We start from the raw sequence: 14,187 nt of genomic DNA on the forward strand, positions 1-14,187 counted from the left end.
TTATATTGACACATGTACATAACCGTGTTATATAATTAGATAGTACACCCGGTGTTAAACAAAAAGTATCTTTAATCGGCGTTATGCTTGCTGCACTTTCTATTTCTGTCGTGGAGAGTAGATTTTGAAATCTTGCGCACTTGGATGTTTCTCGGGGAATTTTCTATAATTGTTTAAACAATATTGTGCGAGGAATACTCCGTTTATGCGAGTATTGATGCGATTCACCGTGCGTTATCAGAGAGGAGAGATTATGAACGATTGTACGGCGATTGTACGCGAACGTTGCACGTTGGTAACAAATATCGTGTACATTTTGCAATTTTCTAACGGGATTGAAACCACGTGGACGGATCAATCAAATTTTCGCGGCCATTTCGTAGCAACGATGGCCGCACTTGAAGACATTCGATGCAGATGTAAAGCCTGTACAAGAATTCGTGTAACGATTGATCAAATATTTTGCGTTTTAGATATATACGGTTGGCTGTTAAATTCCTATGTCGTGGTATGTAACATCAAATAAATCTTCCGACTGCGTTTCGAATTAATTCGTTACAACTGCAGACGTGTGTAACTTAAACGCATCATTTGTGTCGTTACTTGCAACGGGTGGTGATTTCGATAAACTGGAGAGGATATATTTTTATCGCAGGACTTTTTCGAAGAGAAATTATGGGACAAGTTACCGGAATGTTGGAAGATTGCATTACATGATACATCTCCTCAAGAATTTGGTAGATGGTTGTCGGGAGACATCTTGCGGTGGGTGTGGACACTATACTATTTAAATCTGTTTTGCATATTGCTGTACAATGTTTTTATCGTGTTACAGCACACGTGTATGGCCTCTGTCGTTACTCGCGCTTCGTCAAGCGACCAACGTACTACAGATCAACAGAAACCATGAGGACCCAGCGAGTCTTATATCTTGCGAATTTGACAAACCAAAAACAGATATTGATAAGGATGATAAAAATTTTAAAAGAACTAGAAAAGATACAGTCAACGATGTACATTCCGAGGATAGAAAATTTAACAATTTGTTCTCTAAACACATAAAGAAGAAAAAGAGATACGAAATACAAGAAATAGCTCAAGTAACGTAATGTTTCTCGTTAAGATACCTATTTATATTTTACTGCATCGTTGACGTTTATAGGTATGCGCGGATTGTGCCCACGAATCTAATTCCAAGTGCATAGTCGACATTGGTGCTGGAATGGGTCATTTGGCTCGTATCTTAGCATTTCGATACGGCTTGTGCGTTACCTGTATTGAACAAGATTGTATGTTATTGCAACAAGCTAGGTAAAGTTGTTACGATATAGGATTAATATCGTAGTATATATTTTAAATTATATTTATTACAGGAAGTGGGACCAGGAGTTATTGTTGTCCGTGCAAAAGCATATACCTGATTTTTGCGAGAAGGCTCCACAGCATTTTGGAGCAAAGTTGGAATCCTCAAATTTGGACGAATTGGAATTAATTAGTCGTTTACAAAATTTGTTTCAGGATGGTTTTAATTTAAGCGAGACGGAAACCAAATTTGGTCTCGTAGGACTTCATCCTTGCGGAGACTTAGCCCCGCTACTCTTAAAGCTTTATTCTTCTAGAAACGAAGCTAAATTTATTTGTATAGTTGGCTGTTGTTATATGAAGTTAACTATAAAGTTTGTACAATTTTTATAAAATCTATAACCTTACATTCTTTATAAACTTTATTATCTCGTATAAAGTAATTAATTTGTAGATCTGAAATAAGCGGATTAAAGGGTTATCCGCTTAGCAAGTACCTGTTATTACGTAGCAATCGTATGATAAATTACACGTCGTTGGAAGTGGCTTGCCATGCCATCGAAAAGTACTGTGACAAACTGAGGACTGGAAATTATCAAGATTTAATAGTTAAGTAATAGATAAATTTGCACGTACATAAATTTGTTGTTCAACGAATTGTTTTTAGGTACACACTTATAGAGCAGCTTTAGAAACAATTTTAGTAAAGAAAAGTAAAACATTACAACACAGTCAAATAAGAAATGTCAAAGTAACGAAAGGAATGACATTTCAACAGTTGAGTGGCTTACACTTTGCAATTAAAATTCAAATATTTGATGAAAAAATATAAGAATTATGCATAAATGTACCTCGAATTTTTAGGTACTGCGTTACAGCGACGTCACAATTTGCCACATATCTGCAGCCGGACGATTGCGATATTCATAATACAGAAATCCAAGGCTTTTTGAATCGTTGGCAACAAGTTATAATATTCGGATCGTTGCGAATGATGTTGGCACCATTGGTGGAAACGATCGTACTGCTCGATAGATTTTTGTATCTATCCGAGAAAAATTTATCACCGACATTGAAACCAGTGTTCGATAGCAGACTATCGCCTCGAAATTTGGTTTTAATATCTAAAAAAAACTAATCGTTCGGTTCAGAATTTCAATTTATTTTCCGAAAATCCCATCTGTGTTTGAACTTTAAACGAGCAACTACTATAGAAGATATTCTCGCAATTACCGTTCCCGCGTCCACGAATCAAAGTCGCCCCAGATTACAATGTGCCTTTGATTGGACAATACTATTTAATTAGAATTGCGACGAACAATGCATTTTAATTTCCTCTCCTTTACACGATCGCGATGAATTTCAAACGCGACGACACGCCGACGCAATATGTTTCGTATACGTGGTATTACGGGCCATTGTAAATACAAATTTAACGTTGGTTTCGCGATTAGACGGATTACACGAAAGAGTGGGCAACGAACCAATCGCGGCGTAGATCGAATCGTAGCAGCGCGTGCGCGCGATTCCGCCCTAAGGATTCGTCGGTATTCGAGTCGCGGCGTCGGTAGATAGCGCTGCAGTGGCCGGCTACTTCGCTAGAGGCAGAGACGTTCCTCTCCAGCAACACCGAGATCCAGTTTCCCTTAAGCCGCTCTCGCGCGTTTGTCTGTTCTCGTCGCGTTCGCGTCGTGTCCTACCGATTATTTTCTCCTTCCTCCCCCCCTCCCCCGCCCGCGCACGAGATCGTCGACACGGTAGAGAGCCGCGCGGTATACACACGGACGTGTCGTCGTAGCACCGAGTGTCCCGCTTTAAAAGTAATTGCCCGGTGCCGAGCCCCAGGATGGCGTTCAACGGAGACGGACCACACTCCAAGAGGCAGCGACTCGAGGAATCTGGCCACAGGGTGAGTAGTTTACACGTTAGATCCGGTCGACGTGCTTTAGTTTCCGGTCAAACGTTGGGCGTTCGGCCAGTTTTTGTCGTGTGGTTTTTTTCGTTACGCGAAACGTTGCTCGTACGCGGCGGTACGGCGAACGCGTGCGTTTCGGCGTGTCGCGCGAGAGATTTACAACCCGTGAGGCGGCTGTGACAGCGGAGGGGGGAAAGTCGCCATTTATCCGGTCGCTTTTACCCGTATCACCGCCACCGCGTCGAAACAATGGGCGATGCGCGCGCTCTCGAAGGAGATTGTCTCGTGTCGCGGTGTCGTGTCGCGTATAATACGAAACGCACGCTAGCTTCTGATACGTGGCTCGTGTTTCGGCAGCAACCTGTTATCTCGTACGTGTGCCCGTCGTTTCATCGACGATTCGGAATCGTCGACGACGCCGTCGCCACCGTCGTTCGTTGAGAAGGCCCGTTCCATCGTCGTTATTGGCGACGGCTGTGCGCGAGGATGCACGTTCAAAACAAACCCCCGTCGGTGAACCGGGGTCGATAATTTCCATCGCGTTATCAGCGCGAGACGAGGCGTTGTCGCGATGCTCGCCGTCTGCGATTATCTCGAGGGGCAGTTTCGTCTTTATACCGTGACCCATGAGTTATTGGGAGAAACGGATCAGATAATCGTAGCACCGTGCTCGTACGCGCTTTAGATATTCGCAGTCTTCGGCCGCCGGCTTCTATGCTCTTATCAAACCGTTTGTTTCGAGCGACGTTTTCGTGCTAAAATCGATCCCTGGACATTCCGTTAAAGTTACATTTACCGAATGTATCCGGCGAGGGTTTCGAAGGTACGAGAAAAAGCAATACCGATATACTTATCTGTCGATGTCGTTACTATATATTTGTTTGTTTGTTTCTTTTTTTTTTTCTTCTTCTTCTTCCTTTCTTTCGTGTAAAATGTAATTAAATGTTGCTCACGTGATGAGATGTGACGTTGCACTTGAAAACATTTCTTCCGTTACTCGGAACGCGTACATATGTTTTTCGCGACACGAAATTTCGTACGGTAAAAAATGTTTTTCGTTCGGATACAATACGTATGTTCGTTTCAACGTGAAGGAGTGTTTTTTCAATTAGACATCATTTCAGTAGCTGTGAAACGTATAGTGATATGACAATTGCGATTAATTAATGAACGATATGCAAGCAGTAACGATCGTATAAATCATATTAATAATTTGAGCGCGTAAGTGAATCGGAACTTGGTAATTACATTGTCAATAAGAGGTTCTAGAATAAACTATGTGCATCTATGAATAAAAATTCCAAGTGCAAAGCGCTTGTATTTCGCGCAGATTGCGCGAGTGCGATTCAAACGAAAGGAAACGGTTTTTCGAATAGTCAGAAAACGAGTTTTTATACTTATTTCGCGCTCGGTTAAACGCGTTGCGTGAAAAATCTACCGAATATCGTTCGTAGCGCGTTGTTCTTTTTTTTCTTCTTTTTTTTATCATCTTTCACAGCCATTGTTTCGATACGATCACGCGGGTCATTGTCGCGCGAACGGACATGTTATCGTTTCGAACAATCCGTGAAATCATTGTACGGTAAAAGTTAAACACGGCAAGCCAGGAAAGGTCATTGTCGCGTCAACTACTTCGCGACCTTCGTTCCACGGTTGCTAGTACTGCATGCTGCTGAGAACACATGCCACAGATGATGTAACAGTAGACGCAATGTGTTACATATGCATGTATGCCAATCATATTTTCACACGATGTGTGTCGGTGTACCTTGATCGGGATATTGAACCTTCGCGTTTTTTTTCCTTTTTTTTTTTCTCTTTCTTTTACAACCGCCAATCCCATGACAGTGTATTACTGCCCATTCAAGAGATTTTTTGCTGAATGTTATCTAATATCAAGGAAGTGCAAAATCAACAGTTTCATTCGCACGTTTGCAACACGGCGATTCACAGATTTGTATTACCATTCGTATCGTACATATTACTGTAATTACCGCTACGTACGTATATACATATTGTTGCAACATATTAAGTACTGCTACAGTAATATACTACCAGGGGCTAGGCTGTTACTATCGTGGTAAAAAATTATAATACTCTTGTTACTGTACTGGTATACGTCAATAGAGTATTGCTAGTACAGTATTCGGTGCATTGTTGTAGTAGTATATGTATAATAATATGCTACTTTAGTAGCGAACTAGTATATCTCTCTGAATGTGTATTACTATAGTGTCATAAACTTTACATATCTCTAGTAATGTATTACCGTAGTGCTATTCACAGTATACCTCTCTAGTAGTGTACTACTATAGTCTTATGTATAGTTGGCTGCTACAGTACTCTATATCGACGCTATATATAGACTACTATAGCAGTCTGCAACGAAATATATTCCATGTCTCTATTAACGTATACTAAGATACAAAATTAGTAGCCACAAAATCGTAGTACTGTTATAGCGCTAATATTACAATGTTAATGTTGTAGTACTATTATAACGACGCTATTATAGCGTTAATATTATAGTACTAAAGCAACAACATTGTATCGTTAATGCTATAGTATTAATATTGTAGTATTATTATAATACTATTGGGTTGTTCGGAGTCATTTCGTTTTCCAAAATGGAGAATATATAATTTAATAAAATGTTTATACATTCTAAAAAATTGCGTTTCATTTTCACCAAAAAAAACGAAATGACTTTCTGAACAACTTAATATTACAGTACTATTATAATACTATTACAGTACTATTATAATACTATTACAGTACTACTATTTCAATACTATTATACTGCTAATATTCCAGTACTATTATAGTCCTAGTATCGTAAAAGTAGACACTGTTGAAATACTATTACAGTACTACTATTACAATACTATTATACTGCCCATATTCCAGTACTATTATAGTTCTAGTATCGTAGAAGTAGACACTGTTGAAATACTATTACAGTACTACTATTGAAATACTATTACAGTACTACTATTATAACACTATTACAGTAGTACTATTACAACACTATTATACTGCTAATATTCCAGTACTATTATAGTCCTAGTATAGTAGAAGTAGGCACTGTTGGAATACTATTACAGTACTACTATCAAAATACTATTATACTACTAATATTCCATTACTATTATAGTCCTAGTATCATAGAAGTAAACACTGTCGAAATACTAGGACACAGCTCCAGAATATCAACGACTCCAAAGCAATGGTATTATTACAGCATTAGCCTACAACCAAACACTATAATAACAGTGAATAGCAACACCGCTACGGTATAGTTAGTACGTTCAAACAACGAATTCTCCGGAAAAGTCCCTGACAGATTCCATTACGCTTATCGGTCAGATGATCGGTAAGCATTGTTTCGAAAAGTAAACGCACCGTAAAGCTTACGGTTCCAGTGTCTAATGACCAATTACTTCACCGCGTTTTAACACGACAATTAAGAACATACAATACGTAGAAATAAATGCCACCTGTGTCGTTCGAAAGCAACCTCTGAGTCACTCTACGTGAAAATCGTACCTGCCGAGTCCCGGCGTTTACCTTCGCGAAGAATTCCGTTCCATTTGCGGGTAATCGATCCCTATAAGGTTAACGGTACACGGTAACTCGTACTCGCTTCTTGATAACCGAGACAATAGTTGTTGCTAGTTGACTCTGTGCTTCGGTCGGTCGGTTGGTTCTATAGCTAGACATTAAAATATGTATCGACGTGTTTCCACATCGATGGTTGGCTCTAGTTTCAGCTAACGCGTAAAAATCACTCGAATGGCTAACGAGGAAACGTTTCCATTTACGTTTGGCGAACCAACGTTTCTCGTCCAGCCGCGGCCTGGATATAGTAATTTTTCTCTCCCCCCCGTGGCGATCGAACGGGAAGAAAAAAAAAATAAGAAAGAAGGCGCAGAGCTTGTCGACCGGTTGTTAATGTTAATTAAGTTACGACGATCAGGAAAATGTCCACGGGACGAGAATACCAATGCACTCACCTTTGCTGTCGGGCGTCCTTTGCACTGCATTGCATAATGCATACAGACACGCCGAGTCGATTTCTCGGTTGCATCGACGACGCGTGCTCACGGGATTCCGGATCGATCGTTGTCTCGTGGTACTTTTTCGAGAAGAGAGAGACAAAGAGAGGAAAAAAAAAAAGAAGAGAAATATATCTCCCCTCTCGTCGAGAACCAATGTGGGTTCATTCGCGGACGATGCGGTTTCGTTGTTTCGGCTCCGGCATGAAACATTCAACGGAGATGTTAAAAAATAAAAAAAAGGAGGAAAAATATTATCGAGAACGGCGTTTGCTCGCGATTAAGTCCCCTTCTGGCCGGGTTCGCGTGGGTTTTATCTCGGCCCGTGTATCTGTTATTGAAATTCAAATTGCCCCGTTGGATCGCAGGTAACCACCTTCGGTGAGAAGAAAATGGAAACCCGACGCGCCAGTTTAAGGGGGTTATTGCTGTCTAGATTCTCATTTTTTTCGTTTCCTTCTACGATTTTTCCTTTTAAGAGCGAACAGACTATTTCCTAGCGAGATTTTTTAGGTATGTTTATCCATCTTCTAAGAGCGCACAGTATTTTTTCCATTGAGAAATATTAAGAATTATCGAAGTTGTAGCTTCTTGTTTAATGGCTCTTTTAAAAACGATGCTTCATTGGCTTCCACGATTCAGAAACAGAGGGTGAGAAAGTATCTTTATTGAGAAGAGTACACAGCAGATAAATCTCGATAAATGTACTTTGTGGAACTTTAAATTCTGAATTTATATTTTCGAACTTCATTTTGTGTTCAGTATGTTAAAAAAAGAACAGATAATAAACCTCAAGAGTTTTAAGAATCTCTAATTCCAGCGATAAAGGCATATCTACCCAAGATTCTCTCTAAATACAAACTCAATCGATCAACCAGATTTTGAGATATGGGAGCCAGTTTAAAAAACAACATTTCGAGGAAAATGCATCCAAAGTTTCTCTTATCAATCTCACACGTAGCAGGAATCTACACACGAATATCATAGGCATTTTCACGAATCGAAACAAATAGTTTTGCACACACATGTTCAAAGTCGTCTATTTTAAAAAAATGAAAAAAAAAAGAAGAAAAGAAACCGATTTTTTCAAAACTCTATACCGCGAAACCCTCTAAGGATCGCTAACGTGATCCACGGGGTTGCAGTGGCGGTATTTTATTTTATTTCTCGTGGTTCGTCCCGGTTCGCGAACGTGTATCCGTCATTAATCTCGTCACTCGTAATCCGTAACACCTCTTGCCATTAATCTCGTCATTCAAATGTTTCTTCTGGTATATACGACGTTGTCGGTGTATCTATCATAGACGAGCCGATAGGAGCGCGTGACTGTTGCGAATCGATACCAACGACAGTTGGTAAAGTATTATTTCGTGTCGAGCGGCAACAAACCATACCGAGTATCGATCAGAATCGATGTTCCATTGTTGCGCAAAGGTATCCGTGAATTACGCGCGAAAACGAACCTCGTGCAGGTCTCTATGCTCTTACGATATTACTGCGAAAGGTTGCTGCATCGTGGAGATGAGACAACGATCGTAAATGCAATCGATGCATCGGTATCACGAGCCGTGTACAATCGGCGCAAGGTTTTTCGAGAAACGTTTCAACGAGGATGTAAACGTTATCTCTGTACAGACAAGTGTTTCTCGAACTTCTCTGACCAATCTCCGGCACAATCTTGGTGGGTCGTGTTGTTACCGTAAAAATCGAATTTGTTAAGTTTGTTGGATCGTGAATAGTAGCTTCGTATTCATCGTCAGCTCTGAACCAAGAATTCAAATGAAAATTGAACTCTTAACGAAGGAAATGTTCAATGAATTAATGAAACTCTTAATGAGAATTAGAGTATACTATATACGTTGCTCGATAAGTTCTTATCGAAAGATAAGAAATCGAGCTATTAGGTTCGTTGTCTTATTTTTCTAATTATGGTACTAATGTTTGATGAACGTGTGTGAAGTTTTATGTAGATCTCTCGACTGGTTTGTATATTTACTGTTGTTCAAAGTTGAAGCGTTGTAGTATTTTTTGACAATGGAGAAAACGATGTTACTTGTTGAACAATCTTGTAGATTTGTTTTTAGTCGTTCAGCCTACGTTGTGTTTCGAGTGACATCGGTTCGAAGACAATATTATTTACAGTTCGTTATTGTTTCGATTGATATCGGTTCGGAGACAAAATTATCTACAATCGTTGATCCATTATTTTGTTTCGACTGATATCGGTTAGGAGACAAAGTTCGCTCCAATTGGTGATCCATTGTTATGTTTCGAGTGACATCGGTTCGGAGACAAAATTATCTACAATCGTTGATCCATCGTTATGTTCCGAGTGACATCGGTTCGGAGAGAAAATTCGTCCCAATTGGTGATCCATCGTTGTTCCGAGTGACATCGCTTTGGAGAGAAAATTATCTACAATCGTTGATCCATCAGTTTGGAGACAAACTTCGCTCCAATCGTTGATTCATCGTTATGTTCCGAGTGACGTTTTTTTAGATCACGTGCTAGTATGAAGCAAATTCTGGAGTAGATTAAACGAGATCGTTCAGACACATCGATCCGGATTATACTTTCGATAAGACTCCATGGTAGTGTTCTAAATTTAAATAACAAAGATTCTAACGCATCTTTCTTCGAACATCATTTGAAGAAGTTTGAAAAATATACAAGAATGCGATTATCGAGTATGGGTATAAGTTTCTCAAGATCTTTATTTTTCATTGGTATTTAATATTGAAAATTAATTTTTCCTTTATCTTTCGGTAGTTTTGCAGCGACTCTGTAGTGTTATAAATTTGAATAACAAAGATTTTAACTCGCCTTTCTTCGAATACCGTTTGTAGAAGTTTGAATAAATATAAAAGAATACAATTGTGAAGTATAGGTTTAGATTTTCCATTGGTATTTAATATTGAAAATTAATTCTTCCTTTATCTTTCAATGGTTTTGCAGCGACTCTGTAGTGTTATAAATTTGAATAACAAAGATTTTAACTTACCTTTCTTTGAATACCGTTTGTAGAAGTTTGAATAAATATGAAAGAATACAATTGTGAAGGTTTAGAGTTTTTAAAATTGTTTGGTTCCATAGGTGTTTATTATTGAAAATCAATTTTTCCTTTATCTCTCCGTTGTTTTCCATCGACAGTCTTGTAGTGGTGAACCGCTGTTCGATATGGCGGGAAGATTGACATAACCTCGCGAAACAGTCGTGTATAGCATAACAACGGATATGGTTCACACTTGGTACTATATTCGGTACCAGTATCGACAGAAGTTACTGTTCCTGGAAATAAAGTTTCGCAATATACATTATTGTTGGTTCAATCGGTCCAATAATGGAAATCATAACGGAGAATATCGAAACAAAAATAACATAAAAATGTATTAACATGTTGGTTGTTGTACAGTCTGCTGCATGTTGTAGAAATTCGAGACAATAACAATAACTTATCGGTAGACGAAGAAAAGAAACTTGCACGTGTTGAGTAAACTTGTATTTTATCGATACAGTTATCCAGAAAAATAATCCGAATTGAAAACTTCAAAATTACCAACTGGTTCTCGTTATTTTCTTTTCAACGAAATGTTTTGATACTCAACGCGTTAAAAAGAAAATATCGATACAGTATCGTTTCGAATAAACGTTCAATTGGTGCATGAAATCTCGGTAGACACGTTATCTAGAATACTGGAAAAAATACGGTCACGGTTCAGGATCAATCGAAGCCCCTTTCTCGCATGGTTTTTGCACGAGGGCAATATTTTTCATTCGTTAGATTTCCAAGGCAATATCTTTCATCCGTTAGATTTTGTTCTGTCCAGTGCAATATTTTTCAATCGTTAGATTTCGAGGTCAATACTTTTCGTTCGTTAGATTTTATTTTGTCAAATTCATCACTTAGAATATTATCGTAGTTAAATTCTAAACAAACCCTCAATTTTTGCACAAAATCTCGATACAATTATTGCCCAGAGTATCGTTTAAAAATTCACCATTCGATCGCAATTAATCCAGACAAGACAATATCTTACGTTAGATTTCGAGGGTAGTATCTTTCCTTCGTCAGATTTTATTTTGTCAAATTCATCACTTAAAATATTATCATTGTTAAATTCTAAACAAACCCTCAATTTTTGCACAAAATCTCGATACAATTATTGCTCAGCGCATCGTTCAAAAATTCACCATTCTATTACAATTAATCCAGACAAGATAATATCTTTTGTTAGATTTCGAGGGTACTATCTTTCCTTCATTGAATTTTATTTTGTCAAATTCATCACTTAGAATATTATCATTGTTAAATTCTAAACAAACCCTCAATTTTTGCACAAAATCTCGATACAATTATTGCCCAGCCCATCGTTAAAAAATTCACCATTCTATCGCAATTAATCCAGACAAAATAATATCTTTCGTTAGATTTCGAGGGTAGTATCTTTCCTTTGTCAGATTTTATTTTGTCAAATTCATCACTTAGAATATTATCGTTCTTAAATTCTAAACAAACCCTCAATTTTTGCACAAAATCTCGATACAATTATTGCCCAGCCCATCGTTCAAAAATTTACCATTCTATCGCAATTAATCCAGACAAAATAATATCTTTCGTTAGATTTCGAGGGTAGTATCTTTCCTTCGTCAGATTTTATTTTGTCAAATTCATCACTTAGAATATTATCGTAGTTAAATTCTAAACAAACCCCCAACTTTTGCACAAAATCTCGATACACTTATTATCCATATTATCGTTCAAAAATTCACCATTCTATCGCAATTAATCCAAACAAAATAATAATTTGACCTGTTATCTTTCGTTAGATTTCGAGGGTTGCATCTTTCCTTCGTCAGATTTTATTTTCTCAAATTCATCACTTAGAATATTATCGTTCTTAAATTCTAAACAAACCCTCAATTTTTGCACAAAATCTCGATACAATTATTGCCCAGCCCATCGTTCAAAAATTTACCATTCTATCGCAATTAATCCAGACAAAATAATATCTTTCGTTAGATTTCGAGGGTAGTATCTTTCCTTCGTCAGATTTTATTTTGTCAAATTCATCACTTAGAATATTATCGTTTTTAAATTCTAAACAAACCCCCAACTTTTGCACAAAATCTCGATACACTTATTACCCAGCGCATCGTTAAAAAATTCACCATTCGATCTCGAGTCGGTCCAGAACCAATCGGAGTCCCGGTTTTTCGCGCGTTGTTCGCGACGAGGGCGGTGGTCCCACTCGTCAGCGGGGGTGTGTCCGCTCGTTTGAACTTTGCCAACTCAAAGTCAAGCCGTCTCTCAAACTCGGCGACACTGTCCGTTCGGATCTCGGTGTGTCATACCGACCGAAATATCTTTACCTCGGTATCCTCGCGACGTAACGCGCGCACGTGCTCCAAACTGGAATGCCTCTCAAAGTAACTCCGTCACCTGTGACGGTGTGCGCGCTCTAAAAAGATCGATACGCTGTCCGCCGCGCGGATACTTCAAAATCGTGCAAGAGCATGAAATTCATGAACGTTTGCTCGAACGACACTCACCGTTTTATACACCAGGCTCGATTATAACGCCCGTTTGCCCCATAAATGTTTAACACTGGAACTACCGACGTTGAACGTATTTCTATCTGTATCTGCATACGTTATCTTTATAGTTGAACGACGAAAGGCAAATTAATTTACGAGTATCGTTAGTTGTCTCTTTTCATAATTGTCCACGAATATTGTAGAGAAAGATACCGTTAACAATTGAGCAATTTTAAAGAGGAGTTTCAAATAGGTTAAATTTACCTCTTTGGTAGTTCTAGTGGTAAATGTGACTGCGTGAGAAAACAACTATGAAACATTAGAAATCAATAACGATGAAGAAAAACAATCTAATGCTCAGTCAAAGATTTAATTCTCAAATCGAATAATTTCTGTGTTTCATTATTTTGCATGTTGCACGAAAACATTTTCAATATCTTCCTTGCGTTTTAGGGCCTTTAAAATTTGAAAAGACACATTTAAAATGAAGTAATTTTAAAAAGAAGTTCGAAACAGGTCAAATTGCCTCCTTTGATAGTGTTCTACAGTTAAATGATGGCGATAAACGTTAGTTTCTCTTCACGTTTCAGCGCGTGCAATGTTGTTCCAAACCCTGTAATTATTTCGCGCGTATGTTAATATCGATAACGAGCTCTATCGCAGATTTATAGACATTCGATTAATTCCTGGTACCTTACCAGCTATTTTACCGGCCAACAATTTTATTCGACGAACAAGAGCGATTGATTTGCAACGTTTATTCGATCGAACAGTCCCGGCGAATTTTTTCTATTTTCCAAACGCGTGATACAATTTTATTCTTCGCGCCAAATTACAATTTTTATCGAACCGAGTACCCAGGTGAGTTATTCGTTATTTGAAATTCACGATCAGCGATCAGCGTCGCTGAAACGAACGAACGCGTTGGATTTTGATTAGAAAATTTTCAATTTGTAAATCTCACTTTGGATCACACCGTTGAATCACGTTTCTTCCAAAAGGTTTACTCGTTGTTCGATAATAAAATATTATACACGCACCTAGTGATATCAATTTGCAATCTACCGGAGCGATATAAAATTGGATTCTTCGTTTTATTAAAAGTGCGTGGCACACTTTCGAATCACCGCACTTCGTACATTGATATAAATTGCTTTCGATATTGTATAATGGAATAATGTCCGGCTCGATGTATAAGAGTATCGAATGCAAGGATTAATTGTCATCGATCATAATATCATTGTTTCATCAATCATGATTATTACTACGACGCGAAAATAAACCGTCATTCGATACATCGTCACGGCACCGAAAGGCCATTGTTCGCGTTCCGTTGCAATTTTCATCGTTACATCTTCATACGCGATGATTACGCATCGC

At 38.4% G+C, this 14,187-nt stretch overlaps 2 protein-coding genes across 3 annotated transcripts in view; both read left to right on the forward strand.

The window, feature by feature from the left end:
* Positions 1–388: 388 nt before the first annotated feature.
* LOC143152048 (methyltransferase-like protein 25B) lies at positions 389–2,617 on the forward strand. Its single transcript, XM_076321706.1, has 8 exons — positions 389–508; positions 656–765; positions 836–1,100; positions 1,163–1,311; positions 1,374–1,676; positions 1,757–1,910; positions 1,970–2,079; positions 2,167–2,617. The coding sequence occupies exons 1-8, from the start codon at positions 389–391 to the stop codon at positions 2,438–2,440; spliced, it is 1,485 nt and encodes a 494-aa protein (XP_076177821.1). The 3' UTR covers positions 2,441–2,617.
* Positions 2,618–3,016: 399 nt separating this feature from the next.
* Sm (heterogeneous nuclear ribonucleoprotein L) overlaps positions 3,017–14,187 on the forward strand; it is a 336,552-nt gene continuing 325,381 nt past the window's right edge. For both annotated transcript variants that reach the window (XM_076322115.1, XM_076322116.1), the window contains exon 1: positions 3,017–3,211. In XM_076322115.1, coding sequence (XP_076178230.1) covers positions 3,149–3,211 — 63 coding nt within the window. In that variant the 5' untranslated portion in view covers positions 3,017–3,148. The remainder of the gene's footprint in view (positions 3,212–14,187) is intronic.

The sequence above is a fragment of the Ptiloglossa arizonensis genome, chromosome 10 (genome assembly GCF_051014685.1).
Source record: "Ptiloglossa arizonensis isolate GNS036 chromosome 10, iyPtiAriz1_principal, whole genome shotgun sequence".
Lineage (NCBI taxonomy): Eukaryota > Metazoa > Arthropoda > Insecta > Hymenoptera > Colletidae > Ptiloglossa > Ptiloglossa arizonensis.